The sequence below is a fragment of the Prionailurus bengalensis genome, chromosome A2 (genome assembly GCF_016509475.1).
Source record: "Prionailurus bengalensis isolate Pbe53 chromosome A2, Fcat_Pben_1.1_paternal_pri, whole genome shotgun sequence".
Classification (NCBI taxonomy): domain Eukaryota; kingdom Metazoa; phylum Chordata; class Mammalia; order Carnivora; family Felidae; genus Prionailurus; species Prionailurus bengalensis.
Window position 1 is genome coordinate 5,581,190 of NC_057348.1, and position 13,793 is coordinate 5,594,982.

At 54.5% G+C, this 13,793-nt stretch overlaps 1 protein-coding gene across 1 annotated transcript; it reads right to left on the bottom strand.

Moving 5' to 3' along the window:
- Positions 1-627: 627 nt before the first annotated feature.
- ANGPTL4 (angiopoietin like 4) lies at positions 628-8,821 on the bottom strand. The gene is made up of 7 exons (XM_043586431.1): positions 6,519-8,821; positions 6,213-6,323; positions 5,928-6,045; positions 3,518-3,631; positions 3,054-3,149; positions 2,676-2,957; positions 628-1,291 (listed from the first exon to the last, which is right to left on the bottom strand). The coding sequence occupies exons 1-7, from the start codon at positions 6,858-6,860 to the stop codon at positions 1,110-1,112; spliced, it is 1,245 nt and encodes a 414-aa protein (XP_043442366.1). The 5' UTR covers positions 6,861-8,821; the 3' UTR covers positions 628-1,109.
- Between the last annotated feature and the right edge of the window lie 4,972 nt (positions 8,822-13,793).

Consider the following 13,793-nt stretch of genomic DNA (forward strand, 5'->3'; position numbering starts at 1 on the left):
TGTTTTTTTTTCTCCCTTTTTTTAAATGTGACTGTTAGAAAAAAATTAAAATGCATGACTCACATTATATTTCTATCAGATGGCTGGGTGCTAAACAGTTCATTGTGATTCACATGTGTTAAGTATGACGAAGAAGGCGTTCTCAGGGCGCCCGCATGGCTCAGTCAGTTAAACATCCAGCTGTTGATTTTGGCTCAGGTCATGGTCTCAGGGTTTCGTGGGTTGGTGCCCTGCGTCAGACTCTGTGCACTGACGGGAACGCAGCCTGCTTGGGATTTCCCTCTCTCCCTCTCTCTCTGCCTCCCCCCGCTGCTCATGCTCTAGCTCTCTCAAAATAAATAAATAAATAAATAAATAGATAAACTTTAAAAAGGGGGGGGGCGGGGTTCTCATTTTCTCTATTACCTGCTTCCAGAAGGACTGAATGAGGGTCTTGGTTTTTGAAAAACAAAAATTGAGATCCACGTCGTGAAATAATATATGGAGGAAATTGAAATCAGTTGTAGGACCAATCGGCATTGTCCTCGAAGGACCTGGGAGTGTTCACCCTCTACCCTGGGAACATATTTATGTGGACTCTGAAACTGCCCACTTTTAAAACAAACCGAAGGACACAGGAGAACGAAATGTGCTGAGGTTGCTTTTATTGCAAGAATTTGGTGAGCTCCACCCGGATGTCATTGGCACCGGCTCATCCCACAGCACCCACACACGAGAGCACCGTGAGGGCACTGGGGGCCCACGGGAGCCCTGGTCCCCCAGCCAGTCAATGTGACTGAATCCGCCGTCGAGGGCTGGCTCGGCTGCCCCCGAGTGGTCCCTCTGTGTCCTCGACTCCTTAGGTGGGCAAGGAGTGGGCCTCAATGCCCCTCCGTCTCACGCTTCCTGGCTCTGTGCCCTGCAACCCTGTAGCTCTGCCCTCAGAGGGTATCACCTGCACCCCGCCACTCAGAAAGGGGGCATCTCCAGTCGTGAGCATCTTCTCTGTCCGTGAGGCTCCAGATGGCCCCCGTCTCGAGCCCCTGCCTGAGCAGGGAGTGGCCACACGCTGGGCCAGAGTCAAAGTCACTGTTGTCTACGAGCCTGGGAGCCAGGCCCCAGTGGGGAGGCTAGGAGGCTGCTTCAGCCGCTGTCGGCTGGATCAGCATCGTGGTGGCCTGCAGCGGGTAGTAGCGGCCCCTCCAGGTCTTCCAGAAGATGCCCTTCTTACGCTGCTGCCGCTGGTGTGGGATGGAACGGAAGTACTGTCCGTTAAGGTTGGAATGGCCACAGGTGCCAAACCACCAGCCACCTGCCGGGGTCAGAGGAAAACGAACTGGTCAGGCTGGGGTCCCTGTGCCTCCACGGAGGCTGGGACCGAGAGGCGGCTGGGTGTTGGACTGCACAAACTTTTTATTTTTTTTTTTAATCTGTATTTTTGAGAGAGAGAGACAGAGCGTGAGCAGGGGAGGGGCAGAGAGAGAGGGAGACACAGAATCCGAAGCAGGCTCCAGGCTCCGAGCCGTCAGCACAGGGCCCGATGCGGGGCTCAAGCTCCCGAACCGTGAGATCATGACCTGAGCTGAAGTCGGACGCTCGACCGACTGAACCACCCAGGAGCCCCGGACTTTATAAACTTCAGAGGGGAAGACTTTTCTAGTGATGGTCACACGACGTCTTGAGGGACCCCAGGTTGTGACAAAGGAGTTTCGGGGCTCTGGACCCCTTCCCAGTAACTACAGCTTTTGTGTCTGTGACTGTGACGAGTTACTGTTCTGTACCTGACATGTGGGAAACGTTTATTAAAGACTCTCTGGGCTGCCTGGGTGGCTCAGTCGGTTAGTGTCTGACTCTTGATTTCAGCTCAGGTCATGATCTCAGGGTTCGTGAGTTTGGGCCCCACATCTACACTTGGGATTCTCAGTCTCCCTTTCTCTCTCTGCTCCTCCCCTGCACATTCTCTCTCCCTCTCTCTCTCTCTCTCTCTCTCTCTCAAAATTAAACAAATATTAAAAAAAAAAAGACTTTCTATAATCATCGTCCATTTCCTCAACTTATATTTGATCAAACCATATAAAATTACTAGTATTCCATCATTTTTTGACCCACCAAAAAAGCAGTGTCATATGTTTCACTTTACAGAGCCTGGGTTCTGCCTCCAATTTCATTACAACAGGGTCAGGGGGCCTGGGTGGTCAATCAGTTAAGCACCTGACTCTTGACTTCAGCTCAGGTCGTGATCTCATGGTTCATGAGTTCCAGCCCTGGGTCAGGCTCTGAGCTGACAGCAAGGAGCCTGCTTGGTATTCTCTCTCTCTCTCTCTCTCTCTCTGCCCCTCCCCCACTTGCTCTCTCTCTCGCTCTCAAAATAAATAAACTAAAAGACAAAAACAAAAGCCAACACAGGGTTTATCTTGGTGGCTGGGCCACATGCCGGCCACTATCCCACAAATGTCATCTCAAGGTAATCCTATGGAGTGGGCATTGTGGTCATACCCAGTTTAAAGACAGGGAAACCGAAGGTGAGACAGGGTAATAAGTCAGTTGCCCAAAGACACACAGGAAGTTAGGAGAAAGGGGGGCAGAGAACGGACGGCATTTGGCACTGAAGGCAGGACAGGGAAACACAGAGGCAGAGAGAGGAGGTCTCGACCTCGTGGTGCAAGGCAGGACAGGGAGGCGCAGAGCTTGCTCACCGGAGAGGCTCTTGGCACAGTTCTTGTCCCCACGGAGGTCGTGGTCTTGATCCCAAGTGGAGAAGGGCAGGGAGAGGCCATTGGGTGCCACAGTGGTAGCACCCAGTTCACTGGCCACGGGAGCTGTGAGCTGCAGGCTGTAGGCTGTGTCCTCACCACCCAGATAGACGGGGAACTGCAGAGACTCAGCATTGCCCTCCCAGTCCTGCAACTGCACAGCCAGGCGGCTGCCGCGGTCCCCCGTGATGCGGTGAACCTTCTCCAGGCCCAGCCAGAACTCACCTACAGGGGAGAGAGGCCCATCGGTGAGTCAGACCCACCTCCTCGCCCCCTCCTCCCCTCTTTGCCTCCGGCCCCCCCCCGGCTGGAAACACCCACCTTGGGGGTCTCCGAAGCCAGCCTTGTAAGCTTCCCAGGGCTGGTTAAAGTCCACGGAGCCATCCTGGCGCCTCTGAATTACAGTCCAGCCTCCATCTGCCCAGAGAGGTGCAATGCCATCAGGAGGCCGCTTTTTGCAGGGGACCCCGACTTCCCATCTGGCTCTCAAACCCTAAACTGCCTCCAAACCCAGAGAGGGCCAAGGTCTTCTCATTCACCCCAGCAGGACTAGAGGAAGGTGGTTAAAGGTGGGCTGGCCAATGTGCAAGGGGCTCAGCCTAGACATTGTCCCAAGGCCCCAGGAGGGAGGAGGGGAGGGAGGGAGCGTTAGAAATCTAGGAAGTTTCTCTAGGTCCACTGAACCTGGCTCAACCCTGGGTGGTGGCAGGGAGCTGCATTTGATTGGAATGGCAATAGGGCCCATGACAGGATGCAGGGCACCCCAGCGGGCCAGCGCATCCTACCTGAGGTCATCTTGCAGTTAACCAGGAAGGGTGGGGACCCCTGGGGCTGGATCTGGAACAGTCCACTTTGCCGCTCTCCCTCTTCATACAGCTCTTGGCAGTCCCTGGGCAGCCCTGAAGGGCAGGCAAAGAGAGGGGCGGGGAGACTGAAGCAGGAGGGGCCTCAGGAAACAGGCATGTTAGGGGCTGGGCAGTGGGTGACAGGGGACATGAGGGGGTAATCCTGGGTTCACAGCATCCCCTGTCCTGGATGGCCCCTGAGCCACCCACCATCCTTCCTCCTCCCACACTGCATTCTCACCTCAGGCCACACAGCCAGCCTTGTATCACACACCCTCCTGCCACAGGGGCTTTGCACACGCCCGTCTCTATGCCTGCACATGCCGGTCACATGCCAGAGAGATCTTCCCTCAGGACTTTCTTGCCTCACTCTAAAGATCCCAGCTTCTAGAAGGGATGCCTTCCCTGACCCCCAGACCAGGCCAGGCTCCCAAAAGAAGCATCGGGGACTTCCTGCCCACAACACTGGAGTCATCCAGTGGTCTCCCTGCCACTGAATGAGGATTCCATGGGGCCAGGGACAGAGTGGCTCTTTGCCCACAGTCTGGCACCAGTGCCCAGGTTAATCCTGGCCCACAGTAGGTGTTTAATAAAGACTGGAGGCATGAGTGATTGATTGAGAAGCCGGGCCAGGGTGGAGAAGATAGGAGTGGGGCTGAGCAGAAGCGCTCTGTTGGGGGGGTGGGGGGCGGCGCTCTGCATGAGGCTTGCAAGGCCAGGGGCCCCACCTGGGATCCCAGGTAAAGGGGAAGGCAGGACTAAGGAACCTAGGAGGAAGACAAGGGAGGGAAAGAGGAGGGAGGGATGGCTGGGCTGTGCCCAAAGGCTGTGAAGTCCCCGCCCCCAGTCGAGCCTGGAAAGTAGGGAAAAGGTCGCCCGGGGGAGGGGAAGTCCGCGCTGAAGGGTGGGAGTAAGGGGGATGGGGGCGGGCCCAGAGTGACTGGAGACATTTTCCGGCCCCTGGAGCAGCTCCCCTTTCCCCTACTTTCCTCCCTTCCAATCGGGGGACGGCACCCGGCCAAACCACGAATGTGGCTTCCATTAGAAGGAGCTGTTTGTCTCTCCAGCTCTGAACCTTCCCCTACTTGGCAGGGCTGACCCCAGGTCTGGGAGTCCCCAAACCCACGCATCCCCCACCGTCACATCCCCCAGCCCAGACCCACGCCTGCTGGCAAGCTCCAAAGCCCCTCAAGGCTCAGGGGCAGGGAGGGGGGTTGGGACGGTGTATGGACCCTTACAGGCCCGGTGAGGGAAGGAGGAAGAGTGGGGGAGGGCGGGGGGGGGGGGGGGGGGAGGAGGAAGAGTGGGGGAGGGCAGGGGGAGGGGCAGCCTTCAAGACTAGGGAGCCGGCAGCCGGCAGCCAGCAGCCAGACCCAGGGTGGCAGCCGGCAGCCAGCAGCCAGACCCAGGGTGTGAAGGGGGAATCCGAACTTTTACCCAGTTGGCTGCACACAGCCCCGGATGCCAGGCGGGGTGATGGGGTAGGAGGACTACAGGGAAGCCAGCCGGGTCTGGAGCCCCGGACTAAGGGTGGGGACAGAGACACCAGGAGCTGTGAGCCTGTGTCAGACACACGGAGACATGCTGGGGGGGGGGGGGGGGGGGGGGACGGGCAGGAGGTCTGGGGCGATCTGGGATGCACAATGAAGGACCCAGAGCTTGTGCTGATGGCAAAGGCTCATTCTCTGCAGGAATCAGGGTGATCAGGGACTTCGGAGACCAAGAGGGGAGTGAGGCACCAGGTGTGGGGGGCAGGAGCCCTGGATTTGTTAGAGATGCAAAAGCGAGTGGTGTGTCTGGCCAGGGAGATGGGGGTTACCTGTCTCCCAGAGCTATGCTCCAAGATACCATTGGGGGGGGGAGCCCCAGCTCAGAATCCCCCTCCCAGGAAGCCATCGCTCTTCACCGTTAGAACTCCAGGCTCCATAGCTGGCACCCTCCTGTCCACCAGTGTGCCCTCAGAGAAGGTTCCAACCTTCAGGAAGGCGTCTCTGACCTGCACCGCCCCCTTCCCCACACCCCTGCAGCTCAAGTCCCTCCTGGACCCTCTTAAAGACCCCAAGCCCTGCTCCAGTTAGTGGCCAGCAGGGCTCCGGGGAAAGCCACTGGCTTGCCAGGAAGAAGGGTGGGGTGGCCTACCTGGTCAGGGTCAGGGATGATGAGATGGGATGTGCCCATCAGCCCTTTACCAGAGACTAGTGAGCCCACAGGAACCCGGGGCCAGGTGGACAAGACAAGGAGGGGGACAGGAGTGGTGTGTGTGTGTGTGTGTGTGTGTGTGTGTGTGTGTGTGGTGGTGGTGGTTGGGGGGAAGGAATTGCCAGAGGACAGCAGAGGGCTGGACACTCACTGTGCAGGCGGCTGATATTGTGAGCAGGGCCAACGAGCTGTGCCATTTTGGGTAGCCTCTTCTTCCTGCCAGGCTTGGCCATCCTGTGGCCCAGGTGCATGGGGGCCAGGAGGCTCACCTGGACAGGACAGGACAGGAGGAGGATGTCAGGTCTGGCTGGCTCCGGCCCCTCAACTTGCCTGGCTCTAGGTCCACCCCCACCCCCCCACCCCTCACTCTCCCCCCCCCCCCCGGGCGAGCTTCGGCCTCCCTCCCAACCCCAACCCCGGGGCAAGCACCAGGCACCTGGCTCTGCAGATTCTGGATTTTCAGGTGCTGCTTCTCCAGGTGCCGCTGCTGCTGGGCCACCTTGTGGAAGAGTTGCTCAATCCTGCCGTTCTGGGTCTTGAGCTGAGTCTGGGAGAGCGTGCGCACAGCACCGCGGTGAGGACCCGGCCTTCTGCGGCCAGCCTCTCCATTCATCGTCACTCGTCGGCCTTCCAGCTCTCCCTCCCGAGAGACCGGGGCAGGGGAGCCCAGGGAGTCCCGGATGCGTCCCCCTCCCGCCCACACTGTCCGAGACCCGCAGGAGGGCAGAGGGAGCCCACGTACCTGCAGGCTGCCGAGGGTCTCGGGGGCAGCCTCGCTACTGGGGCCCACACTCTCGGGCGCGCGCGGGGGCGCGGCGGACGCCCCGGACTCCTTGCAGGCCGCCCCGCACGCGCGCAGACGCCGCTCCAGCGCGCCCAGCCGCCCCTGGGTGCGCTCCACGTGCTCGCGCAGCCCGTGGCCCAGCTGCAGGAGCCCGTGCGCCAGCACGTTCACCTCGTCCCAGGACGCGAAGCGCGGCGGCTCGGGAGGCTCGGCGGGCGCCGCGCGGCCCTGCGCGCTCAGCAGCCCGGCGGTGGCGGCGCACAGCACCAAGGCTGCCGAGGCCGTCGGCGCACAGCGCATCCTTCCGGGTGGCCCGGACGCGGGAGCGCAAGGCGGAGGCGCGGGCTGGAGAGTCGAGGGCTGGCGACGCGGGCGTCCTGGCGGAGACTCACTGGCGTTCAGAAGCCGCAAGGAAGGCTCCGATCACAGCCGCCAGCCTTTGGGGCTTGGCTAGTCCCCGCGACGCCCCCTTTTTATAAGCCCGCGGAGAGAGGGAAAGGGGAGCCTCGGAGGCGGGGCGCAGGGAGTGCCGGGGGCGGGGCGTGCGGCCGGGGGTAGGGTTCTGGGAGCCAGCCGCCGGGGAGTTGGAGGGGGGGCGTCCTCGGGGTGCAAAACTCTGGCTCCTCCAGCAGGCCCTGGAGCGTCTCCTCTGCGGACCGTGGAAGACGTGACCCTCACGGGGGCCCCCTTCCAAACACCGGAATCCCAAACCCTCCACGCTGCACCCGCCGCGCTCAGCGGTACCCGTGACCCCCCACCCCCCCTCCCCAAGTCAAAAGCTGGAGAGAGAGACGAATAAGAAAGGGCCCCGGTGCGCTGAGTCCAGTCCGGCCGGGCATGCCCGGGACACCTGAAACATCCCCGCCCCCGGAGACTTCTCGGAGAGCAGCTCGCGACCAGGCTGGACGACCAGGGAGACGACTCTGGACTCCCACGCTCCTTCCCGCTCAAGGATTCGTCCCTGCAGACGTGTTTGTCGGATCCCCTGACGTCCCTCATCCCGCTTCCCACACCTGAGTGCCCCTTCGGGGTGGCTCCCGGTCTATCTTGTTCAGACTCCAGCTCACGGCTCACTCCCCCGCTTGCCCCCCACCCCCACCCAGGGTCTGCAGTGTCGTGAGCCTTTTCCTGTATCAAAGCAGAAACCTCAGAACAGGAAGAGGTGATACACGGAAAGAAGGGCTCCTAACTCCTCATTCATTTATTCACTCATTCACTCATTCAACAAACAGTCCCTCTGTTCTGGAAGAGAGAGCCCGACACTCTGAGCCTGGGGTAGGGGCAAACTTGGAACAAAGGAAGAACTAAGGCTGTGGGGCCGACCATGTTCATTCCCAAAAGGCTAAGCATTCGCTTAACAAACGTTGACTAAATTCCTCCCCTCCCTCCTGTCCTGCTCCACTATACTCTGTCGGGAAATTGAGGCTGGCAAAGAAAAACTTGCCTGCCAGGAAGAACCCCCAGGCAGGCTGGCTTGGCACACGGGCGGGCGAGAAGAACAGAGTTGACTCAGCAGGGCTCAGAGCCAGCTCAGTCTCTGGAATCTGAAACTGCATGCCCCGGGGCTGACGTGCGGGTCACCACTCATACACTTGGCCCCGGCCGGGCTGGATGCCAGGACGGCCGATCCCGGCAGCAGTGACAGGCAGATGGGAAGGGCGGCAAGGAAAACCTCTGCATGGAGTAGGTCCAGACAGCCACCATCTGCCCTGGCAGCCTGCCTGTCCACCCCCGACACCCTGGCCTCTCTCTGAGGCGGTGACATAACTCTCAGGGTGTGCTCTTTTCTTCCGTGGCTTCTCTCCCTGAAAGAAATGATCAGTTACCTTCTCAACCTGACGGCCTTTTCTCTCCACTCACTTTTCAGGGGCTTCTTCCTTCGTGCCATGTTTCACGGGGCACAGAACCCTCCAGAAGCTTTTAGAGGCACCTGATGTGAACATGGCCCAGAAGAAATTTTCCAGGGACCCGGAGCTGGGTCTGGATTGCATTCTAAAAACTGTTCTGGGCTGCCTGGGTGGCTCAGTCGGTTGAGTGACCGACTTCTGCTCAGGTCATGATCTCACGATTTGTGGGTTCGAGCCCCGCGTCGGACTCTGTGCTGACAGCTCAGAGCCTAGAGCCTGCTTCAGATTCTGTGTCTCTGTCTTTCTCTTCCCCTCTCCCCCGCCTCCCCCCGTCTCTCAAAAATAAATAAATATATTTAAAAATTTTTTTAAATAATAAATAAAAACTGTTCTGTGGAACATACTCTCTGACCCAGCAGTGACACTGTTGCTCTGATCAGTTGTTTCTTTTTTTAAGCTTACTTATTTATTTTGAGAGAGAGAGAGCATTCTAAGCAGGTTCTGAGGTATCTGCAAAGAGCCTGACATGAGGGTCAATCCCATAAACCGTGAGATCATGACCTGAGCTGAGATCACCCAGACACCCTGATCAATTGTTTCTTGAGTACCTACTGTGACGGCTGCTGTACTGGGACCATAATGGTGAGTAAGACAGTCCTGTCCACCAGGTTGGCTACTTTGGTCAAAGCAAATAGCATTAGAAAGGTGACATACGAAACAAAAGAAAAAAAGAAAGGTGACATAGGGCCTGGAATCTCTCACCAAACCTGGGAAGCAGTGAAATGGACTTTTTTTTTTTTTTTTTTTGCCTGTCTGTGGGCAGTTGAATCTCCCGCCCTTTGGGAGATTTCAATCCGGCACCGTACGTGCTCTCATGAAGAGTGTCTTTAAGGGGCACCTGGGTGGCTCAGTTGGTTAAGCCTCCGACTCTTTAAAAAAAAATTTTTTTTTACATTTATTTATTTTTGAGAGACAGAGTGAGACAGAGCACAAGCAAGGGAGGAGCAGAGAGAGAAGGAGGCACAGAATGTGAAGCAGGCTCCAGGCTCTGAGCCGCCAGCACAGAGCCCGACGTGGGGCTCGAACCCACAAACCGGGAGATCATGACCTGAGCTGAGTGAGGTTGGACACTTAACGCACTGAGCCATCGAGGTGCCCCCTGGCTCAGGTCTTTTTTTTTAATTTTTTTTTTTTTCAACGTTTATTCATTTTTGGGACAGAGAGAGACAGAGCATGAACGGGGGAGGGGCAGAGAGAGAGGGAGACACAGAATCGGAAGCAGGCTCCAGGCTCTGAGCCATCAGCACAGAGCCTGACGCGGGGCTCGAACTCACAGACCGCGAGATCGTGACCTGGCTGAAGTCGGACGCTCAACCGACTGCGCCACCCAGGCGCCCCGTCAGGTCTTGATCTCAGGGTTGTGAGCTGGGGCCCACACTGGGCGTGGAGGCTGCTTGAAAGAACAAAAAAAGAGGAAGAAAAAGAAGTGTCTTTCCATCTATGTCTCTAGAACCTGAGTTAGTAGGGGCCCCTCAGTCCCTCTTCACTAATCCCCGAGCAATGGGTCTCCTGGTGGGTGAGTCAGGAAGGGTTGATCTGTTAGCAGACAGGCTGCTTAGGAGAGAAATAGCGAACACCTACCGTGTCCTTCGTTTATGTCGAGTATTATGCTTTGTCCTAAAGTGATTATGTGTTCGCTTAATCCTAATAGCAACGCCAAATGAGTTGGGAACCCTTCTTCCACTTTATAGATGAGGACTAGATAAAAGAGAGATTAAGTGCTTGTTCAAATTCTCACGATTATCCAGGCAGAGCTAGGATTTGAAGCCGGGCTAGCCGACTCCCAGCTGTGCTCTTGGCGGCAATGACACTCTGCCTTTGTCCCTAGTAGCCCAGTGATCCTCGCCTCCTGATGTCCATGCTCTTCTACACTTCCCCCCTCTGGTGTAGGCGATAGGATATTATTGAGACGATGGTGTGTGCGACTTCCTAGGTTAGGTCATAAAGAACACGTGGCTTCTGTCTTGTTCTTTATTTTGTAAAAAATTTTTTAACATTTATTCATTTTCTTGAGAGACACAGATCACGAGTAGGGGGAGGGGCAGAGAGAGAGGGAGACACAGAATCCGAAGCAGGCTCCGGGCTCCGAGCTGTCAGCGCAGAGCCCCGCGACGTGAACTCATGAACCGTGAGATCGTGACCGGAGCTGAAGTCGGCCGCTTAATCGACCGAGCCACCCAGGTGCCCCTCTTTTTTTTTTTTTTTTTTTTTCGTAAATTTTTAAATTTTGAAATCATTTCAACTTACAGAAATGTTGCAAGAAGACGTCATGGGCGTCCTGTATACTCTTCATAGAGATTCACCAATTGTCAACTTGTTCTACTAAGTTTATTGTTCTATCTATAAATTCCATGTACATATAGATATAGATATGTAACATACACACTATGTGTGTATATATATGTATATACATACATATATATACGTATATATATGTATACATACATATACACACACAAATATTTTGAGAGATGCATATAACAAACCTTTATGGACACATATAATATACACGTTTATCTGTAGAGAGCTACATATGTATATATATAACATAAACAGAGACATATATAATGCACATATATAATACACATATATGTAGGGATGTATTCCTATACACAGATATATGTATAACACAAACTCCACATATATATGGAGAGAGTCGCCTGCACCACAACACTGTTTGCAACGTCAGGAAATGTGACCTTGACACATTGCCGTTATCTAATCTATAGTCCATATTCCACCATATCCTTTACAGCTGTGTTTTCCACCGGGATCCCATCCAGGATCATGCACAGCATTTTATTTCTGTCCCTTTAGCTCCCCTTAATCTGGAACGGCTCCAGGGTCCTTCTCTGTCCTTCACAGCATCGACATTTTTGAAGTGTACACACCAGTTATTTATAGACTATCCCTCACTTGCATTTGTCTGATGTTTCCTCCCGATTAGACTTTTTTTTTTTGACAGCAATATTTTGTCCTTCTCTGTGCCTAGCAGGAGGCCCGTGATGTCTGTCTGCCCCTTATTGGCACTGTTAATTGTGATTTTTAAAAATTTGTTTATTTTTGGAGTGCCTGGGTGGCTCGGTTGGCTAAGCGTCCAACTTCGGCTCAAGTCATGATCTCGCGGTCCGTGAGTTCGAGCCCCGCGTCAGGCCCTGTGCTGACAGCTTGAGGCCTGGAGCCTGCTTCAGATTCTGCGTCTCCCTCTCTCTCTGTCCCTCCTCCGCTCATGCTCTGTCTCTCTCAAAAATAAATAAACATTACAAATTTTTTTTTTATTTTGTTTATGTTTAAATGTTTATTTATTTATATATATATTTTTTTACAGTTTATTTATTTATTTATTTATTTGAGAGAGTCAGAGAAAGCACAAGCAGGGGGAGCAGCAGAGAGAAGGGGAGAGAGAATCCCAAGCAGGACCCAAACTCAGGAATCCTGAGATCATGACCTGAACCCAAATCAAGAGTCGGCCACTCAACCGACTGAGCCTCCCAGGGGCCCCTAAATGTTAATTTGTTTTTGAGAGAAAGAGAGGCAGAGCGTGAGCGGGGAAGGGGCAGAGACAGAGAGAGGGGGACAGAGGAACTGAAGCAGGCTCTGTGCTGACAGCGTAGAGTCCAATGTGAGGCTCGAACTCATGAACCATGAGATCATGACCTGAGCCGAAGTTGGGCACTCAACCTGCTGAGCCACCCAGCTGCCTCCCAGGTTTGTTTTTTTTATTGAGGTATAATTGACGGATAACCTTATCTTAGTTTCAGGTGTGCAACATCATGATTCCATATTTGTATCTATTGTGAAATGGTCACCACTGTAAACTGATTACCATCCGTCACTCTACATAGTTCTAAAACTTTTTTTGTTCTGGCGATGAGAACTTTTATTTATTTATTTATTTATTTTAATTTTTTTTTTAAATTTTTTTTCAACGTTTTTTATTTATTTTTGGGACAGAGAGAGACAGAGCATGAACGGGGGAGGGGCAGAGAGAGAGGGAGACACAGAATCGGAAACAGGCTCCAGGCTCTGAGCCATCATCAGCCCAGAGCCCGACGCGGGGCTCGAACTCACGGACCGCGAGATCGTGACCTGGCTGGAGTCGGCCGCTCAACCGACTGAGCCACCCAGGCGCCCCGATGAGAACTTTTAAGATCTACTCTCTTAGCAGCTTTCAAACATGCACTACAGTATTATTAACTATAGTCACCTTGCAGTACCTTATATCCCCAGGATTTATTTATTTTATAACTAATTTATTCTAAAACTGAAAGTTTCCTCTAATTGTGATTATTTTAACCACTTAATTTTTCTAACTTTACTTATTTATTTTGAGAGAGAGAGAGAGAGTACACGCGTGGGCAGAGAGAGAGAGGGAGAGAGAGAATCCAAGCAGGCTCTGCGCCATCAGCACAGAGCCCGACGTGGGATTCAAACTCATAAACTGTGAGATCATGACCTGAGCCAAAATCGAGAGTCAGATGCTTAACCCACTGAGTCACCCAGGAACCACTTAACCATTTAATTTTAATACTGGATGGTCAGTCGTGGGGGAAGCATGAGAACCTAGGAGAGCCCAGAAAAGGGAGCAGTCCCATCGGGCAAGGCTTCCTGGGGCAGAGGCCCGGAAGCTGACGATAGTAAGATCAACCCGATGGGAGACGGTAAGGAATGAATGACCCAGATTGGAGGACGAGTGTGAAAAATGCACTGTAGCCTGGGACACGTGCCCACTCTGTCCCAGATGAGCCCAGAGGGACACGGGAGCTATGTATGCGGACCCCCCCAAGGGAGGTTGCTGGCCTGTGTCCGGGAAATGACCCCCACCACCTCTAGCCCCTGTTCATGCCCTTTCCTGCCAGCCTCTAGTCATATCCAGGTCACCAGGAAAGGTCAGCCAGAGGGCAGCAGGCTCAGAGGCTCAGGGAAAAAAGGATGAGTCAGATTGTGGGCTGGGTCCCCAGAAAGGGCTGGGGCAGATTGTACCCTGCCTCACAGTCCTAGCCTGGGAGCTTGTGTGCACATGAACCTGGGCAGCCTTTACATCGAGGGCTAACAACTTTGAACTCCCTAAAGAAGAAATAATAACCATAGCAGTGCATGTTTATTTAAAGATTTCATTTTCTGGGTGCCTGGGTGGCTCAGTCAGTTAAGCATCCGGTCCGACTTCAGCTCAGGTCCTGCTCTCACGGTTCAGGGGTTCAAGCCCTGTGTCGGGCTCAGGGCTGACAGCTCGGAGCCTGGAGCCTGCTTCGGATTCTGTCTCTGTCTCTCTCTCTGTCCCTCCCTCTGTTCACACTCTCTGTCTCTCTGAAAATCAATCAATCAA

Bases quoted from the DNA above. Each gene is read 5' to 3' on its own strand.
- ANGPTL4 (XM_043586431.1), bottom strand. From the start codon at position 6,860: ATGCGCTGTGCGCCGACGGCCTCGGCAGCCTTGGTGCTGTGCGCCGCC. The intron at 6,324-6,518 runs GTACGTGGGCTC...ACGCTCTCCCAG, and splicing joins AGACCCTCGGCAGCCTGCAG to ACTCAGCTCAAGACCCAGAA. The intron at 3,632-5,927 runs GTGAGTGTCCAG...CCTGCCCTTCAG, and splicing joins CAATATCAGCCGCCTGCACA to GGCTGCCCAGGGACTGCCAA.